Here is a 23,365-nt window from a genome sequence, read left to right on the forward strand (position 1 = left end):
CTCCATGTGTTGAATCTTCTTTGCCATCCTTAATATTTGTCACACTTTCTTTTGGAACATTTTTCTCTCTTAAATTTTTTATTTTTTAACAATTTCCTCTTGTTAACCTTCTATTTCTCTTCAGGTATAATCTGCTGTTTTTATTCATTCTTGTGTTCCTTCTCATTTAGCCCTCATTTCTTTTTTTTTTTTTTAAAGATTTTATTTATTTATTTGACAGAGACAGACAAAGCGAGAGAAGGAACATAAGCAGGGGGAGTGGGAGAGGGAGAAGCAGGCTTCCCGCGGAGCAGGGAGCCTGATGCAGGGCTCAATCCCAGGACTCTGAGCTGAGTCATGACCTGAGCTGAAGGCAGACGCTTAACGACTGAGCCACCTGGGTGTCCCTAGCCCTCATTTCTGAAATTTTTCTTATGTCTCTAATTCTTTCCTGAGTCTTGTCACTTACTTCTGAGATTTTCTAATCTCATTTAGGTTCTCATTTCATGTCTTATATTATTTTCCTAATGTTAACAGGTGGTTGTAGTTTTTGATCTATTCAGTAAGAAACATTCTCACAGAATAGAGCTCTCACTGTAAGGATAGTATTCTCATTACTTGACATGGAGTTGGATTCTGGTAAATTCCTACTGCTCTTTTTAATGCGCAATTTGCTTTTCCGAACTTCTAGAAAGCGGTAGGGTTCAAAGTGGCTTTCTTAACTTCATAGAGCTCCCTCTTCTGCTGCTTTCGAATAGAGCTCAAAAATATGGTGGCTTCCTCCCGAGACTTCCTGATTCTATTTCTAGCCCTACTTTTATCTATATCTTTTCTCCTTCACTTCTATTATATCCCCATCCTCCTCAGTTTTAATTCCATTCCCAGCTGGTTCTTCTGAGTGTGGGGACCTGTCCTACAAGATCACCCTAGGGGATGAGTTCCAAAAGTTCACAGGAGTGGAATGCTTGGCTGGCTCAATTGGTAGAGCATGTAACTCCTGATTTCAGGGTCATGAGTTCAAGCCCCACGTTGGCAAGGAGCCTACTTAAAAAAAAAAAGTTCATAGGAGCAAGACTGCTCCACTTCTTTCAGTCCCCATTATCAACCGCTTGTACCTACCCACAACTAGAGTGGGCAAAACACTTTCCAGTTTCGGCTTCACCTGCCATATTCTCCATGAACATCTGGTGGCTGTTTTGGGGTTCTTCCATGCTCAGATTTAGATAACCCATTGCTACCCTGTTTTCTCCCATGCAAATGCTGATACCACACAAGCCTTGGAGCTGTTAGTGGTTTGTCCAGACCTGCCTGTATTTTGAGATATTCATGAAGATACCTTTTCAACTGGATTTGTTGTAAATATTACCCATAGGTTTGTCTTTTCTATCTGCTCTATTTTTATATTGAAATCTGAAGAGATTCAAGAACTATGCTGCAGTCACTTTCCCCGCAAAGACTTCTTACACAAATATCCCTTGAACAGAGAGGATCTCCTATCTTGCGACTTTATTTTTTCTTTGTAAATGCCTACATAAGACTGTATAGGTAATTTTTAAGTTGAAACGCCTCTATAACTCCCCTTTAAAAGTATAATTAACTCATAGTTGTTGTTTTCTAGTTAAAACAAAATCAAGTTACCTCATTGGCTGGGGACTGAGGCTGTTTATTTTTATCCACATCCATTAACTCAGCCGCTTTAAACTGAGTCAGAAACACTGCTGATGAAGAGCTGTGCCAGAGGAAATGTAAAGGCAGAGCCTACTAGAAATCTGGCCTGGTCATGGCTTGGAGAACAGGACCAGCAATCTATAGCAAAGCTGCCCAAAGTGACAGGTAAGATTTAGAGCAGGGGACAGCAAACATTTTCTGTACAGGGCCAAGCAGTAAATATTTTAGTTTTATGGGCCATATGATATCTGTTGCAACTCTTCAACTTTCAATAATCTAACAAACCCTCAGTGCCAGCATTGTGCCCAACATGTAAAAGGCACTCGATACTTTCATCTTCATTCAACAAACCATTTAATGCCCCTTACCACCTGTTCTGCTCAGGACTATTTCTATCAGTCCCCCACCCCTCTTCAGGTTCTTACAGAAAGATAGCGAAGTGTAGAGGAAAGAGCTTTGGAGTGAGTCAAGTCAGGGTTCAAATTTCAACTATGTCACTTACTGCTGTATGACCTTGATCAAGTCCCTAAACCTCTCTGAGCCTCTGAACTGGTGGTAGTCTTCCCTATTTCACAGCACTGTTGAGACAACTAAATAAGGCAATTTATGTAAGTACCTGAGACCAGACTGAAAGCAGGCATTTTAGAAATATTAGTTGCCCCTTTCTCTCCTTTCATTCAACAAATGTTCATTCAGTGTGTCTCCATCATGATGAAAGGTACAGGGGAGAGAGCACTGAGCACCACTGTCCAGTTGGGAAAAAGTCACTGTCAGCATACATCTAACCTATCCAGGTAAAAGAACTGAAAAGCAGCTCTTCCTTCTTGCCAAAACATTGGACAGTGCCTCAGGCAGTTTTAGAGAGTGCGGTTCACGTGGGGCAAAAGAGTTTGCCTGAGACCTTCCTCCCCCAGCTTCCAACAAAGGGCATACTATCTAGGTGCTGGAATTCAGGATATCAGAGCTTAGAGAGGAATGTACCACTGGTAGTGAACTTGGCCAGACTGACTGAGGATGGACAACCTGGCATGTCACTTTTGGAAGGCTGTTTATCCTTCCAACTAACCTGTTAGGGACCAATCCTAACCTCTTCACTTACCTGTTGCAGCTGCTCCTGGGCCTTTCTTAGGCTGCTTTGGGGCTGTGTACTGGAAGAATTCATTTCCATGGCCAGCAGATGTCTGATCCAGTCCAAAAAGAGAGGCCAGTCTGGCACTGTTAGTAGAAAATGAAAATGACATTTCATTTGACATATCTCAAACCTGGAATCATTATAAAAGCTGTTCATCTCCAACCTTGAACAAATACCTCCTTGACTGCATATCCCACCATACCGGAAATGACAAGTAAGTGTCTTTGAAATCAAGATTGTATTTCTGGGGATGCCTGGGTGGCTCAGTTGGTTAAGCATCTGCCTTCGACTAAGGTCATGGTCCCAGGGTCCTGGGATCAAGTGCCGCATAGGGCTCCTTGCTCAGCAGAGAGCCTGCTTCTCCCTCTGCCTGCCGCCCCCCCTCCCCCCGCTCCCGCTTGTGCTCTCTCTGTCAAATAAATAAATAAAATCTTAAAAAAAAAAAAAAAAGATTGTATTTCTGATCTAAACAGCATCAGCTGACCTTGCCTGTCCACAGGACTTTGGTCAAGGCATTTATTTGGGACCTCAGTTTCTGCGTATATAAATTGAGGTGATTGGTAAATTGAGCAGATGCTCTCTGGTCTCTTAAAACTGTAAATTCTTGCCTTGCAAGTCATAATTTCCTACCTTTTACTCATTTATTACACTGAAATAGAACTGTACTTAAAACTTACTCCATCAAACATGGTCCTATCATCTAACAGGCAGAATGATTCCTTCCCATCCGTTGCAATGAATCTTATGCCCCAACCATTCCAATGAAACTGCTCTTGTTAAGCTCACCAGCAACCTCCTTGTTACTAAACACAGTTTATCAGTCCTTATCTTATTTGGCCTTCATACCGCCCTTTTTACACTGTCAACTAATTTGTTCTTCTTCAAACAAACTCTTCCCTTGACTTTTGTGGGGATATTTGCAGGGGTGGGAGAAGGGATTGACCCAAACAAGACATCAATAAATGCTAATGGGATCCCTCTCTTGTTGTCTTCCCATGTCTCTGGCTCCTTGTTTAACTCCTGGGCCTCTTCTTCCTTTGCCCAACCTTTTATTTTCTTTTTTATTTATTTATTAGAGAGAGAGAAAGAGAGGGATGGAGGGAAGGAGGGGGTGAGAATCTTTAAGCAGACTCCCTGCTGAGCATGGAGCTTGCTCTCACGACACTTGAGATCACGAGCTGAGGACGTGAGCCGAAACCAAAAGTCAGACACTCAACCAACTGAGCCACCCAGACGCCCCTTGCCCAACCTTTTAAATGCCCATGCTCCCAGATTTCACACTCTCCCTCCCTTGGCAATCTAATTCATTTACGTTGGTATCAAGTGCTATCCAAATGCTGATAATGCTCAAATCTGTATCCCCAACCCAGAATTTGCTCCTGAGTGTCAGAAAACACAGATATCCCACCAGCCACACAAATGCAATATAACAAACTAGAACCTGTATCTTTCAATCCCCACTGCCCCAGTAAAACCTGCTCTCACTCTTGTATTCTCTTCTCCTGGTGAAAATAGTTTTTTTATCAGGGTCCCCAAGACCACCACCAGGTTCAGTGATTTGCCAAGACTCACTGGACTCAGCATATAGTTGTACTCATGGCTAAGATGTAATACAACAAAAAGATAACACAGCAAAATCAGCCAAAGGAAAAGGCACATGGGGGCAAAGTCCAGAGGAAATGAAAAGCAAGCTTCCAAGAGTCCTTTTTCCAGTGGAGTGACACTGGACACATTTAATTCCTCCAGCAAAGAGTTGGAAGAACATATATGAAATACAGTCTCCCAAGGAAGTTCATTAGAGACTCAGTGCCCCAGGTTTTTTATTGGGGGTTGGTCACACAGAAACCCTCTAGCATAAACCAAAACTCTACACTCCCAGAAAGGTAAGGTTCAATAGAAACCTACTGTTTGTATAGTTTAGGCACACTGAGCCACGTATCATTTATGGAAAGCTTTGTATCAGTGTGGGGAACTGTTTACCAATCAAGTTCCCATATGCTAGCCAAGTGCCAACCTTGTAAACAGGACTTTCTAAAGATGATGTTGTCATGTCTCCTGTGTTAACTCTTTTCTGCAAACATACACAACCAAACTGAAATCTGGGCAACATCCTTTGTCTTTTTTTCCTCTGGTGCTTATGACCAATCCCTGAGTCCATCTGATTTTACTTGCTCAATACTTCTTGAACCCATCCATTTCTCCCCATCCTCACTGCCACTGCCCTAGTTCAGGTCACCATCATATCTATCTAACTAGAATTATTCCAACAACCTCCTGACTTATCTCCCTGTCCTGGTCTTGCCTGCTTCTTATCCATTCTCCACACGGCATCCACAGTGGTCTTTCTAAAAACCAAACTTGATCGGGCACCTGGGTGGCTCAGATGGTTAAGCATCTGCCTTCAGCTCAGGTCATGATCCCAGGGTCCTGGGATTGAGTCCCACATTGGGCTCCCTGCTCAGCGGGGAGCCTGCTTCTCCCTCTCCACCCCGCCCCTGCTTGTGTTCTCTCTCTCTGTCAAATAAATAAATAAATAAAATATAAAAAACAAAAACAAAAACCAAACTTGATCAAGTCTCTTTCCTCCTTAAAACCCTCAATAATACCTCAATATTACCAAGATAAAAATCCAAACTCCACAAGACAGCTTTACAGAGTCCTTCAAGACTTCACCTCTCCATACTTCCCCAGCTTCCTAACTGGCCATTTCTCAACTCCAACTGTGTGCTACACAGAACTTCTAGTTTCTCAAATAAGGCAAGATCTTTCTAATCTCCATCCTTTGCATATCGTGTTCCCTCTGCCTGAAACATTCTTCTTGTTCTTTCTCTCCCCTGGAAGTTGCCCCTAATCTCAAAGTCTAGATTAGATAATCTTCTTAGGGGCTCCCACTGGAGTCTACTTCGTTTATTCAAGAAATATGTATCCAATGCTGTGCTAAATGCTGAGTATATATTGATGAGCAAAGCTGAGTTCTATTTTCAAGGAGCTTACATCCTCTAAAAAGGATATTAAGCATTACGTAATAAATAATTGCAAACTGTAATATAAGATATATAACAAGTAGCTGTTGTATGGAATTATACCCTATACAGATTAATAAAAGTTATTCAATCAGTTATTATGTAACATGATAATTGACTATTATAATTACCACTTGACTATATTTTGCCTAGGGTCTGGTATATAATAGGCTCAATAAATGAACTCAAAGTGGGGCGCCTGGGAGGCTCGGTTGTTAAGCATCTGCCTTTGGCTCAGGTCATGATCTCAGGGTCCTGGGATCGAGCCCCGCATCAGGCTCCTGCTCGGCGGGAAGTCTGCTTCTCCCTCTCCCGCTCCCCCTGCTTGTGTTCCCTCTCTTGCTGTCTCTCTCTCTCTGTCAAATAAATAAATAAAATCTTTTAAAAAAATAAATAAATAAATAAAAAATAAATGAACTCAAAGTCTAGTCTAGCTCTGAGCTCCTCTTCTCCAAATATTGAGGGGTGCCTGTACGGTTCAGTCAGTAAAGCACTGCGACTCTTGATCTTGGGGTTGTGATTTTAAGCCCCACACTGGGCATAGAGATTACTTAAAACAAAACAGAACAAAAAAACACCTTAAAAAATAAAAACTTCACAACTTTTGGGGGCCTTTTCCCCCAACAATTTTAATGTATAATACATACTAACATTTTGCAAAATAAATTTAACATGATTTGAAACTATTACCCTGTTTTCTCAAGGTAGTGTACTGTAAGTTTCCTTTAAGTTTCCTGTATATGGGGTCAACAATGCCTCCTCTAAAGGACTAAGAGGTTAAGTGAGATTGCAAGCGTAGAGATCTGTGCTGGCCTAAATAAGACATAAATGATAATACTATTAAGAGGAAACCAAGATTTCTCCTTTAACCGAGGCAATCTGGGAAGATTCCCTAAAAGAATAAGATTCTGGGGGCGCCTGGGTGGCTCAGTCGGTTAAGCGTCTGCCTTCGGCTCAGGTCGCGATCCCAGGGTGCTGGGATCAAGGTCTGCATTGGGTTCCCTGCTTGGCGGGGAGTCTGCTTCTCCCTCTACCCTTCCCCCCTGCTCTTGATCTCTCTCTCTCTCTCTCAGATAAATAAATAAAATATTAAAAAAAGAAAAAAGAATAAGATTCTGGGAGAGTTGGGCAATGCCTTTAACAGTGAAAAATTTACAAAACTTAGAACCTAGTTAAGATATAATAGTTTAGGGGCGCCTAGGTGGCTCAGTAGGTTAAGGGTCTGCCTTCGACTTGGGGCATGATCCCAGGGTCCTGGGACTGAGCCCCGCATCAGGCTCCCTGCTCAGCAGGAAGCCTGCTTCTCCCTTTCCCACTCCCCCTGCTTGTGTTCCCTCTCCCGCTGTCTCTCTGTCAAATAAATAAGTAAAATCTTAAAAGAAAAAAAAGCTAACAAGGACATTCTTATCAATTATCTGTGCAGGAAGACAGGAAGATCATGACCTGAGCCAAAGGCAGATGCTTAATGACTGAGCCACCCAGGCGCCCCGGCATTAATTCATTTTAAAAATAAATGTTAGCCAATGCATTTAGTTGCCAAAGTCTTTACCTAACCTTAGCTTTATACGCCTTTTCTCTTCTCATCAAAAACGGTAACACAGGGGCACCTGGGTGGCTCAGTCAGTCAGGCATCTGCCTTCAGCTCAGGTCATGATCCCAGGGTCCTGGGATCAAGCCCTGCGTTGGGCTCCCCATTCGGTGGGAGGCCTGCTTCTCCCTCTCCCTTTGCCTGCCGCTCCCCTTGCTTATGCTCTCTCTCTCTGTCAAATAAATAAATAAATAATCTTAAAACAAAAACAAAAACAAAAAACAGGGGCACTTGGGTGGCTCGGTCGTTAAGCATCTGCCTTCGCCTTAGGTCATGATCCCAGGGTCCTGGGATTGAGTCCTGCATCAGGTTCCCTGCTCGGTGGAGAGTCTGCTTCTCCTTCAGCCTGCTGCTCCCACTGCTTGTGTGCTCTATCAAATAAAGAAATAAAATCTTAAAAAAAAAAAAAAAGGTAACACATAGCAGTTATACTGTATTAACATATTTTAAAAAACAGGGATTCTTTTTGCTGTTAAAGTATTTCTTTTATAAACTATGGCATCAAACATCTACTTCTACAATAATAATAATGGGCACATGGCAACCTACTGGAAATCTGCCTGCCTGATTTCAAATCCAGGCTCTTCCACTTTTTAGCTGTGTGACCCTGAGCAACTCAACTCTCTGACTCTTAATTTCCCATGTGCAAAATGGGTATAATAGTAAAAATTACCTAATAAACTAGTGGGGAAAAGTAAATGTGATAATGTATATTTATTACTTAGTATGGTACCTGGCACAGAGTAAGTACACAATATATGTTTTATATACATGTGCACATATCCTATTACCTTGAAATGTCACTTGAACTCAGATACCCCTATAAGGGAGAAAGCATGATCAATCAATGCACAAACTGACTTGCAACTATAAAATGCTATCAGCTGAAATGAAGTACCATACACTTAGCAGACATTCAAATATTTCTTCACTTCAAAGTCATGATGGCAGGAAAAGAGCTAAGAGGAAAAGAGGTAAGGCATAAAAAAAAAAAAAAGAAAAAAAAGAAGCAAGGCTTCTGATTACTACTTCTAGGTTAAACATGGATTTGAAAAGACCTGGAAACTTGGAACACAGATTATCAATCATCTCAACAGCCATCCCAGGTACTAATACTCCCACCTCTACCAGGCTTGAATATCCTAAATGAAATCAAGTCAAAATACTTGAAAATTAATAAGCAAGTATATTTACAGCAAATTACAGTTATAAGAGGAAGTGGAAAGCAGCTGCAATACTTACTGTCATATGTTCTACTTCCTCAGGAAAAAACAAAGAAGGAATAGCTGAATCAGAGACCCTTGGTAAAACCTTCAATATCCTCAATCTTAAATTTGATTTGGTTTCTCTGGTTATTACTGGGAACAAAAATAAGTGATCTGTACAACTTTGTTTACTAAGCCTTTTATCACTCAATTAGCTACTGTCTATGTTTAGGAGCACAGTTTTAAAAAAAAGATTTTATTTATTTGAGAGAGAGAGAGAGAACGATTGGGGAGAGGGACAGAGGGAGAAGCAGACTCCCTGCAGAGCAGGGAGCCCGATATGGAACTCGATCCCAGGACCCTGGGATCATGACCTGAGCCGAAGGCAGACGCTTAACCAACTGAGCCACCCAGGCACCCGAGGAGCACAGTTAAACATCTAGAACTAAAATGTTTCATGTCCTTGATGGGCCTGCTCAGAAAAGCAGCACAGATGAGCCACCAAGAACTATCTCAGGCCAGGAATCTGGAAAAGAACACATGACTGGCGTTATCTACCCTGTCATTTTCAGTCAGTAGCAGACTGCTTGTTGCATAAAATTTGGGAGCTTTAACATTCATTTACCAACTTCTCCCAAATATTTTCACCTAGGGAAGAATGTGAATTTAAAATATCTCTTATAGGGGCACTTGGGTAGCTCATTTGGTTAAGTGTCTGCCTTCGGCTCAGGTCATGATCTCAGGGTCCTGGGATCGAGTCCCGCATTGGGCTCTCTGCTCAGCGGGGGGCCTGCTTCTCCCTCTCCCTCTGCCTGCTGCTCCCCCTGCTTGTGTTCTCTCTCTCCCTGTCAAATAAATAAAATCTTAAAAAATAAAGTATCTTTTTTTTTTAAATATTTTATTTATTTATTTGACAGAGAGAGAGGGAGTGTGCACAAGCAGGGGGAGAGGCAGGCAGAGGGAGAAGCAGGCTTCCCACCGAGGAGGGAGCCCGATACGGGACTCGATCCCAGGACTCTGGGATCATGACCTGAGCCGAAGGCAGACGCTTAACCGACTGAGCCACCCAGGCGCCCAAAAATAAAGTATCTCTTATAGGGGCACCTGGGTGGCTCAGTTGGTTAAGCGTCTGACTTCAGCTCTGGTCATGATCTCAGAGTCCTGGGATCGAGTCCTTAACCTTAACCCCGTGGGCTCCCTGCTCAGTGGGGAGTCTGCTTGTCTATCTCCCTCTACCCCTCTCTCCACTCATGCTCTATCTCTCTCTCTCAAATAAAATCTTAAAAAAAAAATTGTTGGGGCACCTGGGTGGCTCAGTTGGGCGTCCGCATTCGGCTCAGGTCATGATCCCAGGGTCCTGGGATCAAGCCCCGCATCGGGCTCCCTGCTCAGCAGGAAGCCTGCTTCTCCCTCTCCCACTCCCCCTGCTTGTGTTCCCTCTCTTGCTGTGTCTCTCTCTGTCAAATAAATAAAATCTTTAAAAAAAAAAATTTGTTAAAGTATCTCTTATAAAGTTCCAAAAGTCACAGCCATACACAAAACAGATTGATATGAAAAAATATTAATTCAAAAAGCTTTTTCCCCTTTTAAAAAACATATCCTTACTAATTTTTTATCCACTTTATTCTAGGTTTGGGAGATGTTTGTTAAAGTCTTCTTATGAATATGTTTATTTGCCCTTTCATATCCTGTAGTTTAGTTTTATGAAAGTTGCCGCCCTACTACAAGAAGCCCTCAGCTTGCACGGTTCCTATACACAACATCTTCAGGTAACGTTTTAATTAAACACTAGTCCCTCAACAGCACAGTTCAAATTTCAGTTATAATGGTTTATTAACTGTGAGTAAATGCATAAAGTGCAAACTTTGCAGCTGGCTCTTCAGTCCACAAATCAGTACATAAGAGTTACAGATCATGATCAGTGAGCGACTGTCACTTCTTTCAGTGTGTTGGTGATTGGACATTGCACACTGTTTTTCAGTTCAGAGACAGAGAGCAAAGCGTGTGCTTGTGCTGTCTTGTCTACCAATGATAAACCCATGTGACATTTTAGAAAACCAGATATTCAAAAGACAGAATTGGCCAACAAAGATAAAAGTGCAGCACAGAAACTAATGTGATAATGCTGGAAGTGAAATTTGGGTCACAGTATAAATGAAGTTATAGAAGAAATGGTAAACTGTGAATTGTTAACGTCACTGCTGTTTGACTCTAGATATGCAGTCAGAAGAACTTAAAGAGGGAAAACATCAATATAAGTAAGTGGTTATGACGAATGTCCCAGAAGAAATGACATAGCAAAAAAACTTCACATTAAAGGAACTCTTGGAAGTACTTTACAAGATTGAAAACTCAAATGATAAAATGTCAGAAGCTGATCCAGACTTAGAAATATGACAATTTGCCAAGGTATAGAAGAAATGTTCACTCCATATAAGATGTACAAAGGGAAGGCAAGCACTCTTGACTTTTTTCTTGGTAAGATTTTTTTTTTAAGATCTTATTTTTATAATTAGAAAGAGACCTCGTGCGCACAAGCCACATGAGCCAGGGGAAGGGGCAGAGGGAGAGGGAGAAGCAGACTCCCCGCTGAGCAGGAAGCCTAACAAAGGGGTCAATCCCAGGACCCAGAGATCATGACTGGAGCTGAAGGCAGGTGCTTAGATGACTGAGCCACCCAAGCACCCCTCTTGACAAGTTTTTAAAAACAGAAATAAGGGACGCCTGAGTGGTTTAGTCGGTTAAGCATCTGCCTTCGGCTCTGGTCATGATCCCAGGATCCTGGGATCGAGTCCCATATCGGGCTCCTTGCTCAGCGGGGAGCCTGATGTGGGACTCAACCCCAGGACCCTGGGATCACGACCTGAGCCGAAGGCAGACGCTTAATGACTGAGCCACCCAGGCACCCCATAAATAAAAAAAATCTTAAAAAAAAAAATAATAAAATAAAATAAAATACTAATTTTCAAGGTACAGTTTGTTTCAACCAAAATTTTTAAAGACCATGAAACAACTGTAATCTTTCCCATTAATTATTAAGCTTGCTTTCTTTTTTTTTTTTTTTTAAGATTTTATTTATTTAACACAGAGAGAGAGAGAGTGAGGGCAGGAACACAAGCAGGGGCAGTGGGAGAGGAGAAGCAGGCTTCCCATGGAGCAGGGAGCCGAATGTGGGACTCGATCCCAGGACCCTGGGATCATGACCTGAGCCGAAGGCAGACGCTTAACGACTGAGCCACCCAGGCGCCCCATAAATAAAAAAAATCTTAAAAATAAAAACAAAAACAAAAATAAAATACTAATTCTCAAGGTACAAAGTTTGTTTCAACCAAAATTTTTAAAGACCATGAAACAACTGTAATCTTTCCCATTAATTATTAAGCTTGCTTTTTTTTTTTTTTAAGATTTTATTTATTTAACACAGAGAGAGAGAGAGTGAGGGCAGGAACACAAGCAGGGGCAGTGGGAGAGGGAGAAGCAGGCTTCCCATGGAGCAGGGAGCCCGATGTGGGACTCGATCCCAGGACCCTGGGATCATGACCTGAGCCGAAGGCAGACGCTTAACGACTGAGCCACCCAGGCGCCCTATTAAGCTTGCTTTGTACAGTTTCAGCTTGCATGGCCACATTTGCAGTAACTCACTACCATACAGTGAGTTCTGCCTGTATTTGGTTCCGATTTCTCTACATCTTTACCAGCACATTATTGTCTTTTTGATAACAGCCATTCTAGTGGGTGTGAAGCAGTATCTCTTCGGCTTTGATTTGCATTTCCCTAATAACTAATGATGTTGAGCATCTTCTTATGTACTTATTGGCAATTTGTACATCTTCTTTGGAGAAATATCTATTCAAATCTTTTGCTTATTTTATTTTTTTGTAAAGATTTTATTTATTTATTTGACAGAGAGAGAGAGAGACAGCAAGAGAGGGAACACAAGCAGGGGGAGTGGGAGAGGGAGAAGCAGGCTTCCCGCTGAGCCGGGAGCCCGATGCGGGGCTCGATTCCAGGACCCTGGGATCATGACCTGAGCCGAAGGCAGACGCTTACCCAACTGAGCCACCCAGGTGCCCCTCTTTTGCTCGTTTTAAATTGGGTTCATCTCTTTATTTTGCACCTGAATCTATTTGCTAGCTCATCAGTTTTTTGTTTTTTGTTTTTTTTTAGATTTTATTTATTTGACAGAGAGATACACAGCAAGAGAGGGAACACAAGCAGGGAGAGTGGGAGAGGGAGAAGCAGGCCTCCCGCCGAGCAGGGAACCCGATGTGGGGCTCGATCCCAGAACTCTGGGATCATGACTTGAGCCGCAGGCAGACGCCCAACCATCTGAGCCACCCAGGCGCCCCTCAGATTTTTTTTTTAATAGGTGAGTTAAGCCTAAATCAAAAAGGTGACTACACAGTCAACAGCAGCAGGCTAGACTATGTGGAAATTTTAGTGAGTGTTTTGGGTGGAATAGGGAAAAAGGAACCAAAGCATAGCTTAACTCCAAAATAACTGAGCAACTTAAAGAACCCAAAGCGGAACTCAGTGGATATAGACCATCTAAAGTGAGAGCAGGGGTGGAACAGGGTGGTAAGGGTGAAGAAAGGACTTAAGGGTAGGTAATATACAGCCAGTCACAGTGTAATTCAAAAGATCCTATTCAAGACCAAAAGAGAGCTGATGTCATTTTATGGTCATTCTTGTACTGAACTCTCCAAAAGAAGCAACTTGAGAGCAGGGACAGTAGCTTAATCATTTTTGTAACCTCTTAGCAGTAAGATGAGGAATGTATGTTGGTGTATTCACCACTCCTCTGTACATTCTTAAATTTGTTAAACATATGTTCAAAGAAAGGGCTCTGTAAGGATCAGTACTGGTAGCTCACTTTCAAAGGAGTCAAGCTGTCTACTGACACAACATGAGGGAAAAGGCTAAACTGATTATGGGAAGAGACAAAACCCTGCCTCCTGAAGTCCTGCACCCCAGGCTAGCATATATAATGACTGGGGGCAAGGGATAGCGACTGCAGTCTCTTACGTTGGCTTTGAGCTTATTTTAAGTGCAATTTCACAGCTATCATTCATTCAACAGGCACTTCCGGAGCACACACGACATACTGTGCTGAGCGCTAGACACAGATGAACAGCAAAAGCAAGTCCCTGTTCTGTCAGGGTTCATAATCCGGTAGGTTCGGTGTTGCAAGGATAGAGGTAATCAGCCTAACTGTGAGAATAAGGAAGAGAAAGCAATGCATTCTGCCTGGGTCTGTGGGAGAAGGGAAAGCACCAAAAGGTGACATCCGGGCTGGGCCTTGAAAGATGCGGAAGCTAACCCACAAGGGCCAATTCTGAAGTGTCACTGCTTTGTCCACAAGGAAGAGAAAGTCTCATATCAGCCCCAGCTGACTCCTATAAAAACTCTTGAGGCAGATGTTCTCCTCAGTAATCACCTCCATTTCACAGAAGGAGAAACTGACCCACAAAGCAAAAGGCGAAGCCCAGGGCCAGGCTGAGTGACATGGGACATGCCAGGTCCAGAATCGAGGTGGACAGACACGGCACAGTTTCGAGCTCTGCCCGGATTCTGAAACCTGTAGAGCACCGGAATGTGGCAGGGGTCTGGACCCGGAAGTTGGAGAGAAGTCTAATATGAGAGCGACCCCTCCCACCATTTGCCCAGTTCTCTCAGTTACGCCCTCTGTCCCACGCTTCTCAGTCACTCACCCGCCGCTAGGCGAAAGGAAGTCGGTGTCGTCTTCGTCTCCCGCACCGAACATCGCGGTGCCTCTCGCCCAGCCGTAGGGGGAAAACAAGAGTGTTTTCGGGCCTTTCACTGCCGACGTCGTGAAATGCCGCGGTGGCGTGCTGCTTTCCGGCAGGACGAACTCTCGCACGGTGGCTCGGCTGGGAGGGGTCTAGACTCCGGAGAAGGTGGGGGAAAGGCAAATGGCAGGACCTCGCGGGCACGCGCGCCCGTGACGTAAGGCTTCTCCAGCCTGCAGAGGCAGTGAAATCCGCGGGAGCTCCGAAATCCTGCGCAAGGATTGGCCGATGAGGCGGGGGGCGGGGCAGGGGCGGGAATCCGCGGCCTCGGTGGCGGTCGTGGACACGTCGAGCCCGGCAGAAGTGGAGGGGGCTTCCGAAGAGTCGTCGGGGTGGTGACGGGTTAAGGTTCTAAAAGAGAGGTGCCGGTGGCGAGACTAGATCTGGAAGGTAAGCACCCACCGCCCCTCTCACACCCCTGGCATGGGCACAGTCCTTTCCCCCCGGGACAAGGACCCTCCACGCCACTCTTCTCCGCTCTGCGAAAGGAGAAAGGGCCCGGGACTGGCAGTCTGGAGAACTGAGCTTTCGGCCGGGCCCCTACAGTGACAGCTAGAGTGACCTTGGGGCTGGGTGTTCGGTGCCTCACTTTCCCCGTCTTTAAAACGGGCCTGCCGTCCCTCTCGCTTGTGCCCTGTGGCCGACCTCGCTATTTATTCAACGGGCTCTTTGTCCAGTGTTTCTCTGTGCCGGCTGGTCAAGAAGCTTTTAGACCTCAGAGGTCATCCAGTTCAATCCCAGTCTCCTCATAATCCCAGAATTTGCAATAGGGAAACGAAGTAATAAGCACTTGGATGACTAGTCCCAAGTCACACAGAGTAAAGGGCAGACTGGAGCTGGATCCCTAGTCTCTTGATTCAGGATTTAGTAAGCTGATGGGTGAACAAGAACCTTATCAACTTTTAAACACTGTGCGTCTTTCCAGAGTGGTTATTGCTAGACTGTGGCATAAATCTGGAGAGAATTCCCCTCCCTATGCAGGTGAGGTGCAGAAGAGCTGGGATATTCTGGGGGTGAGTGATGGAAAAGAGAAAACTTTAGAAAGGAAAATCCCCAGTCCCAATCTTGGTCTGGGTTTTGCATAGTCTTCTTGCCACAGACCTAAGTCAACATCAGTTGTTGGGGACTTCTCTGTCTCCAGTTTCCACCTTCTCTGTATCTTATATAAGTATTTCTTTGGTTAACCTGGTATAATTCTTGGAACAATCTCTGGGTAAGCTTGGTTTAGCCAAGGTGTGGATAAGCAGATAATGTTTCACTGTAGCATCCGTTTCCATAGATCTCAACTGGAGTTGTTTCACTCGGGGCTTCTCTTGATCAGGTTAGTACAACAGGTGTCCCTTACCTGGATGTTTTAGTCTGTTAACATGAAATTGAAGTGAAGTGATTGGTAGTGATTCACCTCCTAGAGAACTTTGTACTTCTTGGTACTTCCTTTGTTCTGCCTGTTACTATAGTTTGTGTGCTTGTACTAAATTGTAAGCTCCTCAAGGACAGGGACAGTTTTATTCATCTTGATGTCACCTGTGTCACAGAGCACTATGCCTTCTTGACCATAATGGATTCTTATTCTTTGTTAGACTTAGTAATGGAATTCATCCTTATTCCCATTCCTTAATTTATGCCCTTGGGATCTTTTTCACATGTGACTCAGAGAGCCTTACAGTGGCTCTTGCCTTCCAGAAAGATAAAAATGCTGTAGTAGCTGTGAACTATCAGGGTTGCTTCGTCTCTTTTGTTAGTTGAAGATGATTTTACTATTGTTTAAAGCTCTAGGGGAGGGCGCCTGGGTGGCTCAGTCGTTAAGCGTCTGCCTTCTGCTCAGGGTCATGTCGAGTCCCGCATCGGGCTTCCTGCTTGGCGGGAAGCCTGCTTCGCCCTCTCCCACTCCCCCTGCTTGTGTTCCTGCTCTCGCTCTCTCTGTCTCTGTCAAATAAATAAATAAAATCTTTAAACATAAATAAATAAATAAAGCTCTAGGGGAGGGGGAAGAGGGGGATAGAATAGCTAGAAATAGTATATGGAACTGATTTTTGTTAGTAAAGTATCTCTCTATTAAACTGAGAGACAGGGCTGTTGTCTGCTTCCTGTGTCCATTTTACAAATTAAGATGGTTAAAGCAGTGAAGGCTGACAGTGTGAAAACGGTGATGCAACTGGAATATAAGCACTAGAACTGGAATCCTTTGCAGTAGCTCTGTTTAGAATATGAACTTGGCTACCTCTCAGGGAGAGAGAGAATGAACTGCCTAAGTGACATCACTTTTTCTAACCCCTTTCCCCAATACTGGTCATCGTCATTCCAGCACTGAAACATCTGAATAGTACCTTTTAAAAAATGCTAAAAGATCATTTGAGTGCTTATCCTGAATTCTTGAGTTGGGGATGTTTTCATCCAGTGTATTTAAGTAGCCTTTTTAGATAGGCACGTAAAATCTGGATCAGCATTTTTGGCAATTGGGACACCACAAATATGCATGCCCAGGTCACCACTGTGGGAGCACAGCTGCTAGTTCTGATCAGCAGTATGAAAAAGGGGAAGACAGTGGTGAGGCTCCCTAAGTCTTGCAGCATTTGAACTGCAGGATTAGGTATACATCTAAAAAGCCACTGTCTGGGCCGCCTGGGTGGCTCAGTCGTTAAGCATCTGCATTCCGCTCAGGTCATGATCCCAGGGTCCTGGGATCGAACCCCACATCGGGCTCCCTGCTCAGCGGGAAGCTTGCTTCTCCCTCTCCCACTCCCCCTGCTTGTGTTCCCTCTCTTGCTGTGTCTCTCTCTGTCAAATAAATAAAATCTTAAAAAAAAAAGATAAAAAGCCACTGTCGGGGTGCCCGGGTGGCTCCGTTGGTTAAGCATCTGACTCTTGATTTCAGCTCAGATCATCATCTCAAGCTCCATGCTCAGGGGGAAGTCAGCTTGAGATTCTCTCCCTCTGCCTCTGCCTCTGCCCCTCCCTCCACTCGTGCTGTCTCTCTCTCTCTTTCTGTCTAAAAAGTAAATAAATAAATAAATAAATTTTTTTTTAATGGAAAAAAATTTTTAAACAAATAAGTAAAAAGGCACTGTCTTCCTCAATTAAAATATTGGAGCAGGAATCAGGAAATCTGAATTCCCATCCCAGCCCTTCTAACTCGCTCTGAGCTTAGGCCAGGCTTCCTAAACACTTTGTGAAAGGAGTGGCTTAGACCCAGGTATCTATTAAGTACTGCTGGGAATACGGAGATAAGGAAAGCACAATCCTGATCTCAAGTTTGAATTAAGCATTTTTGTTTGTTTGTTTTGCTTAAATACACAGTTTTTAAATGTATTTATAAAATATATTTTATATTTAAATAAATATAAAGATTACCCAAAATTAACCAGTAAGTGGCAATTTTAACAATTCCTTTCAAATTACCAGCAATTTTGGGCGCACTGGGTGGCTCAGTCGGTTAATCATCTGCCTTCGGCTCAGGTCATGATCTCAGGGTCCTGGGATCGAGCCCCCATCGGGCCTCTGCTCCCAGGGAGTCTGCTTCTCCCTCGCCTCTGCCTGCCACTCCCCGCCTTGTGCATGCGCGCGTGTGCTCTCTCTGTCAGATAAATCTTAAAAACAAAAAAATTATCAGCAATTTTGCTGTAGAGATGATAATTTTTATATACAGGTACACCCATACTAACCTGTACTAGTGAATGCATTGCAAATATTAAACTATAATTAAAGTTTAAAGTCATAACCAAGTTAGATGATAGGTGTGGTGAGAGCAATATGAATTGAATGTAGGTTTGGGGGAGTTGGTATAGTGTTCTTTCTGTTCAGTCACTGAAAACAGAAGAATGTCAGAACACAATTCAAGAAATATCTGAAAACCTTCTATGTGTAAGGTACTGTTGGGTGTTGCCTGGAATAGGAAAATGAGTAAGTCATTGTTCTTGTCCTCAAAGTGCTTGTACTTGAACAGTAGGGATAGTTGAAGTATACAAATAATTATACTAGAAGACATAGCAAAGTAAGTCCCATAAGTAGAAATTAATTATTGTAGGTTTTCAAAGGAAGAAGAGATTATATCTAGTTTGAAAGAGTATGTGTGGTTAGATAATAGGCTTTGAGGATGAGTGGGATTCCAAATGGAAATGAGGAAGTATGGTTCTCCAGGTTGAGGGGGTGGCTTTGGCAAAAGCACAAAGACAGGAGAGATGGCACAAATTTCTTACAAGACCAGAGTTGCCCTCTTATTTGATGCAATTAGGGCCAATAGTTGGCCAACTAAAAAAATAAGTTAAAACAGAGAATCCTACAGATACTAGTTACACACAGACCTTAACCATTTGATCTTAACTTAAAGCATAAACATCTTTTTGCCATTCTTTAAAATAAGGCTTTTCTTGGGCTGTGGACCCCAGGAATCTGTAAACTACAGCATGAGGGCCAAACCTTGTCCTAGCCTTTTGCCTATTTCTGTAAATAGTTTTATTGGAACACAGCCATGCTCATTTGTTGACATATTATTTATGGCTACTACTTTGATGTACAAGGTAAAGTTGAGTAGTTGTATGTATCTGTGTGACTCATTTTTATCTAGTCTTTCCAAAGCTTTCAACTTGGTTTTCATGGAAACAACTACCAGACAGTCCATGTAGTATAGTAGCTAAATTCTTAAGCTCTGGAGCCAAATTGTTTTGCCGTTTATTAGTTATACAGGTCTTGGGCACGTTGCTCAGTTTTCTCCTTTGGAAAATAGGGACAATGATAGTACCTAGTTTCTAGGGTTCTTGTGAAGATTATAGGAGTCAGTTCATGTAAAGCACTTAGAACAGCGTCTGGCAGGTAGCAAGTACTCAATATTAGCTGCTGCTGTTTTCCTCTTGTCACTTACAGTTAATTGCTTTATGTAATACTTTATTAAATTATATTCTTACATTAATAAGCACAACTGGCATAAGTTAATTTATGAATAAACCTACCTGACACTTGATTAAGGACACAACTTCCCTGAGGGAGAGAAAAAAGTGTTGATCCCATAATATTAGAGACTAGCCTTGTTAGTGTGTTATCATTTAAGTCAGGTAAGAGAATTCCCTGGGATCGTTTGCTAAGAGTATAAGACAACAGAACAGATAGGGAAGTAGTGGATTAAAATTGAAAAGGAGACCAGAGCCATATTTGTCTAACACCTTGAAAGCCAAGGGGATAAGTTTGTACTTAGCCATGTAGGAAATGGGATTATTTATTCTAAAGGACATGATTGATAGGAAAAAATTCAAGTGGTTTAGGAGTATATGACAAAAAAGTAAAAGCTTCCCGTGTAAGTATCTGCTTCATTTTTCTTTTTCTTTCTTTCTTTTTTTTTTTTTTAGTTTTATGTTTAATCTTCACACCCAGCATGGGGCTCAAACTCACAACCCCAAGACCAAGAGTCACATTCTCCACTGACTGAGCCAGCCAGGTGCACCTTCACTTCATTTTCCTAATAGTCCTTAGAATGGGGAGTTGTTGTGAGGATTGAATGAGATAAGGCATGGTAAACACTACTTGTGAAACAGGTATTAGCCCTTGAAAACCTCGATCCAGTTTTTCTTTGGATTATAATCTCAATTTTGAATTGAGAAAAAAGTAAAGGTTCTAGGCTGAATGTGAATAAAACAATTTATGCCATACTCTGTGGAGTCTCTGAACTTTGAGTCTTTACCCCTCCTACTTCCAGTTTGGCTCTGCTGTGGATTCCTCTTTGTGCCTTCCTCACCAGAAGTGCTACAAAAGAAGAGATGGCATAATTATCACTGGAAAAGCAAGTGTTTACAATGACAAGACGACTTTAACTAGTGGAAGCCGTCAGATAAGTCAGTCACCAGGCATCCCCCAGATAACTCTGCCATTTAAAGTTGGCAAGCCAGGGGGCGTGTGGGTGGCTCAGCTGGTAAAGCAGCGCAGATTTTAATCTCAGGGTCGTGAGTTCGAGCCCTGTGGTGGGCTCCTTGAGCCCACTTAAAAAAAAAAAAAAAAAAAGTTGGCAAGCCAGGAATGACTGGGGGGAAAGAGAGGGGAGAAGACAGGGCAGGTTGTTGATGCGGGTACTCCCACATGCAGCTTTTAGCATAATACAGCCATTTAGAAAATCAAAAGTTTTCTGTAGTTTGCTGTGAGAAGTCATCAGGAGTCTGATATGTAATACATTAAAACGAACCTTTTATGCCAAAAGAAAGCTTACAGTAGGGACTGGGAAGGAAATGCTTTTGAAGTTCCACGCTTTGAGTGGTATCATTTCAGATTTAGGTAACATCCCCAAGCAGAGGAGGGGCCCATCCTTAGGAATGCAAAGCGCTGCGGAAAAGGAAAGGGTTGAGGAGGGTCCACCCTACCTCTTCCTTTACACAAAGGCCCTAGGCTTTTGTATACAACCTGCTTTTGTAGGTTGAGAACATTATGCAGTACAGTGTAATGAGATGGATACCTGCATTACAAGGAGAAATGATTTGGAGGGAATCTATACATTATAGAGAGCAAATCTAGCAACCAGTGAAATGTTAGAGGACCTTTTCAGCCAGGTTGAGTCTTTGAGTCTAATGAGACTGTGCTGAGTGTTGACACAATTTTGAAGCAGTTTAGAGCACCTAGAACTTAGTCTTTTGGTTTTCAAAATCAAAGGCAAAGGCATGCTGCTAACTATGTACCCACAGGCCCCCATTCCTCTCTCCTACCTTTTTCCTCCCTACCTTTTTGGATGACTCTTTATCAGCTCCCACACAACCCTGTGCATGATCTATATCTTAGTACATCTTATACTGTTTTTCATTATTTGTATGTATCCCTTCTCCAGACTGGGCTTCTTGAGGATAGGGGTTCATCATAGTTCCATCACTCCATACGTACACAGTACATTTGAGTGAATGAATGAAGACAGTGAGTTCCTCAGGGTCACAAAGATAGTAAGTCCCAAGAGCCAGATCTAGAACCCAGGGCTTCAGATTCCTAGCCCAGTAGTTTTCCACACACTGTGCAACCTCAATCTGAGGTATTAAACAACTTTTCTCATTTTTGTGTATATTCTTTCAGTGCGTTTTCATTAAGTCATCCTTTGTTAATTAAAGGGAGGGAGGCGGGGCGCCTGGGTGGCTCAGTCACTTAAGCATCAGACTCTTGATTTCGGCTGAGGTCATGATCTCAGGGTTATGAGATCGAGCCCCATGTTGTGCCCAAGCTGGGTGGGGAATCTACTTGAGATTCTCTCTCTTTCCCTCTTCCTCTGCCCCTCCACCTGCGTGTGCACACTCTCTCAAATAAATAAATCTTTTTTTAAAAGGGGGGAGGGAGGAGTAAAATAGCAGTTAAAATGTTTTCTAGTTTCTGCCTCACACCAAATTAATTCCCAGCATTCACAAGCAAACCAATAACATTATGATCTAGATTATTAAAATCCTGTATAATGTAACTAAAGGAGAATTTAGGGACGTCTGGCTGGCTCAGTCGGTAGAGCATGCAACTCTTGATCTCAGGGTCGTGAGTTCAAACCCTACATTGGCGTGGAGCCTATTTAAAAAAAAAAAAAAAGGAAATTTTAAGCAAGGGGAACCTTTGCCTTTGATTATAACAGGAAGGCAGTTAAAGCAATGCTTTGCTGATGTATGTTTATCTGATTAGCTTGTTTTCTTTAAATCAAACTGTAAGAGACTGTATACTTTAAGTGACATGAAAGTGAGCCCTATGTGTGACTTGGACATCTCCTTTCAGAAATTAATTTTGTCATCTAATGAGTAAGCAAACCTTTACTAATTATATTTCATCCTTTCTGTACCTTAGAATTAGAAAGTATTTTGACATATTTGATCCTTACAACCCTATGATATTGACAGAGTGTAGGTGTTTTTATATCCATTTTGCAGTAAAGAGACTAGTACTTGTTGGGTTTAAGTGATTTGCTTAATGTCATGTGGCTAATATATGGCACTTGTGTCTATAGCTCAGAGCCTCTCATGTCTAGTCCAGTGCTTTTTTCTACTTTTATCACACTGTCTACAAAACACTGAAATCTACAAAAATCATACTAAAGCCTTCGTGGTTAGCATGTTGGAAATGTATCAAGACTACAAAAGGATCCAGTAAGAGGGTACGAAAGGGTGTATCTCGTGATTGCTGGATTTCAGAATATGGCTTAGCCAACAACAAAGGTATCCAAGAAATGGAGTATAGTAGCTGGGAGATCCACTCCCCATTGGACTTAGGCCCTTCTATCATTGCATAACTAAAAGACCTTTTCAGTTTGTTTGCTTGACATATCAAATTTGAGTTGTCCTATTCAAACTAGGCAAATAAAAGCTTTGCTAAAGGCCTTTGTGAAGAATGTAGTTGTATACTTGATCTTCTTTGTACAGAAAGGTGAGAGTGGGCAAGAGAAACAGGAACTTTTATGGTATTTGTCACTAAAACAGGATATGTAAAGCTCAGAAACACCCGCTCCTTAGCTGCTTCCCAGCATACCATCTGGAGAAATGGGAGGTTTGGGGTAAGTGGTTAGACCACTGTTACAGAAGCCTTATATGAAAAGTAGATGTTATGGTTCAGTTGACTAAAAAGTATGTTAGTGCCATTGTTTAATAATGTGGGCCTCAGTTTCTTCACCTGTAAAATAGGGGAGTTGTATTTGATAATGTAATTTTTTAAAGTAAGAAATATATTCACATGGTTCACAATTCAAAAGATACAAAAGGATATTTAGTGAAAAATGTTCCTTCTGCTCCTACCCACATCTGACCAGTTCCCCTCCTAGGGATCATAGTGTTACCTCTTTCTTATGCCCTGACCCCTAGAGATAGTATAGGTGTTTATAAATAATATGTATATACTCTTAACCCTATTGAATTTTTTTTTACAAATGCTAGCATACAGTACACCTGCTTTTTTTCATCTCAGAACTTGGAGATCATTCTATATAAGTATATAAAGAGTTTCCTCATTCTTATTTATGGTTGCAAAGTATTCCA

At 42.5% G+C, this 23,365-nt stretch overlaps 2 protein-coding genes across 2 annotated transcripts in view; one reads left to right on the forward strand and one right to left on the reverse strand.

Annotated features, from left to right (window-relative positions):
- FKBP15 (FKBP prolyl isomerase family member 15) overlaps window positions 1-14,456 on the reverse strand; it is a 61,193-nt gene extending 46,737 nt beyond the window's left edge. Inside the window, exons 1-2 of the mRNA XM_021691450.1 lie at window positions 14,307-14,456; window positions 2,747-2,862 (exon numbers count right to left, since the gene is read on the reverse strand). Of these exons, the coding sequence (XP_021547125.1) occupies window positions 2,747-2,862; window positions 14,307-14,359 (169 nt within the window). The 5' untranslated portion in view covers window positions 14,360-14,456. The remainder of the gene's footprint in view (window positions 1-2,746; window positions 2,863-14,306) is intronic.
- A 214-nt stretch (window positions 14,457-14,670) lies between these two features.
- SLC31A1 (solute carrier family 31 member 1) overlaps window positions 14,671-23,365 on the forward strand; it is a 41,761-nt gene continuing 33,066 nt past the window's right edge. Inside the window, exon 1 of the mRNA XM_021691452.2 lies at window positions 14,671-14,795. The gene's annotated coding sequence lies outside the window, so the exon portion shown is untranslated. The remainder of the gene's footprint in view (window positions 14,796-23,365) is intronic.

This window comes from Neomonachus schauinslandi, chromosome 13 (genome assembly GCF_002201575.2).
Source record: "Neomonachus schauinslandi chromosome 13, ASM220157v2, whole genome shotgun sequence".
Lineage (NCBI taxonomy): Eukaryota > Metazoa > Chordata > Mammalia > Carnivora > Phocidae > Neomonachus > Neomonachus schauinslandi.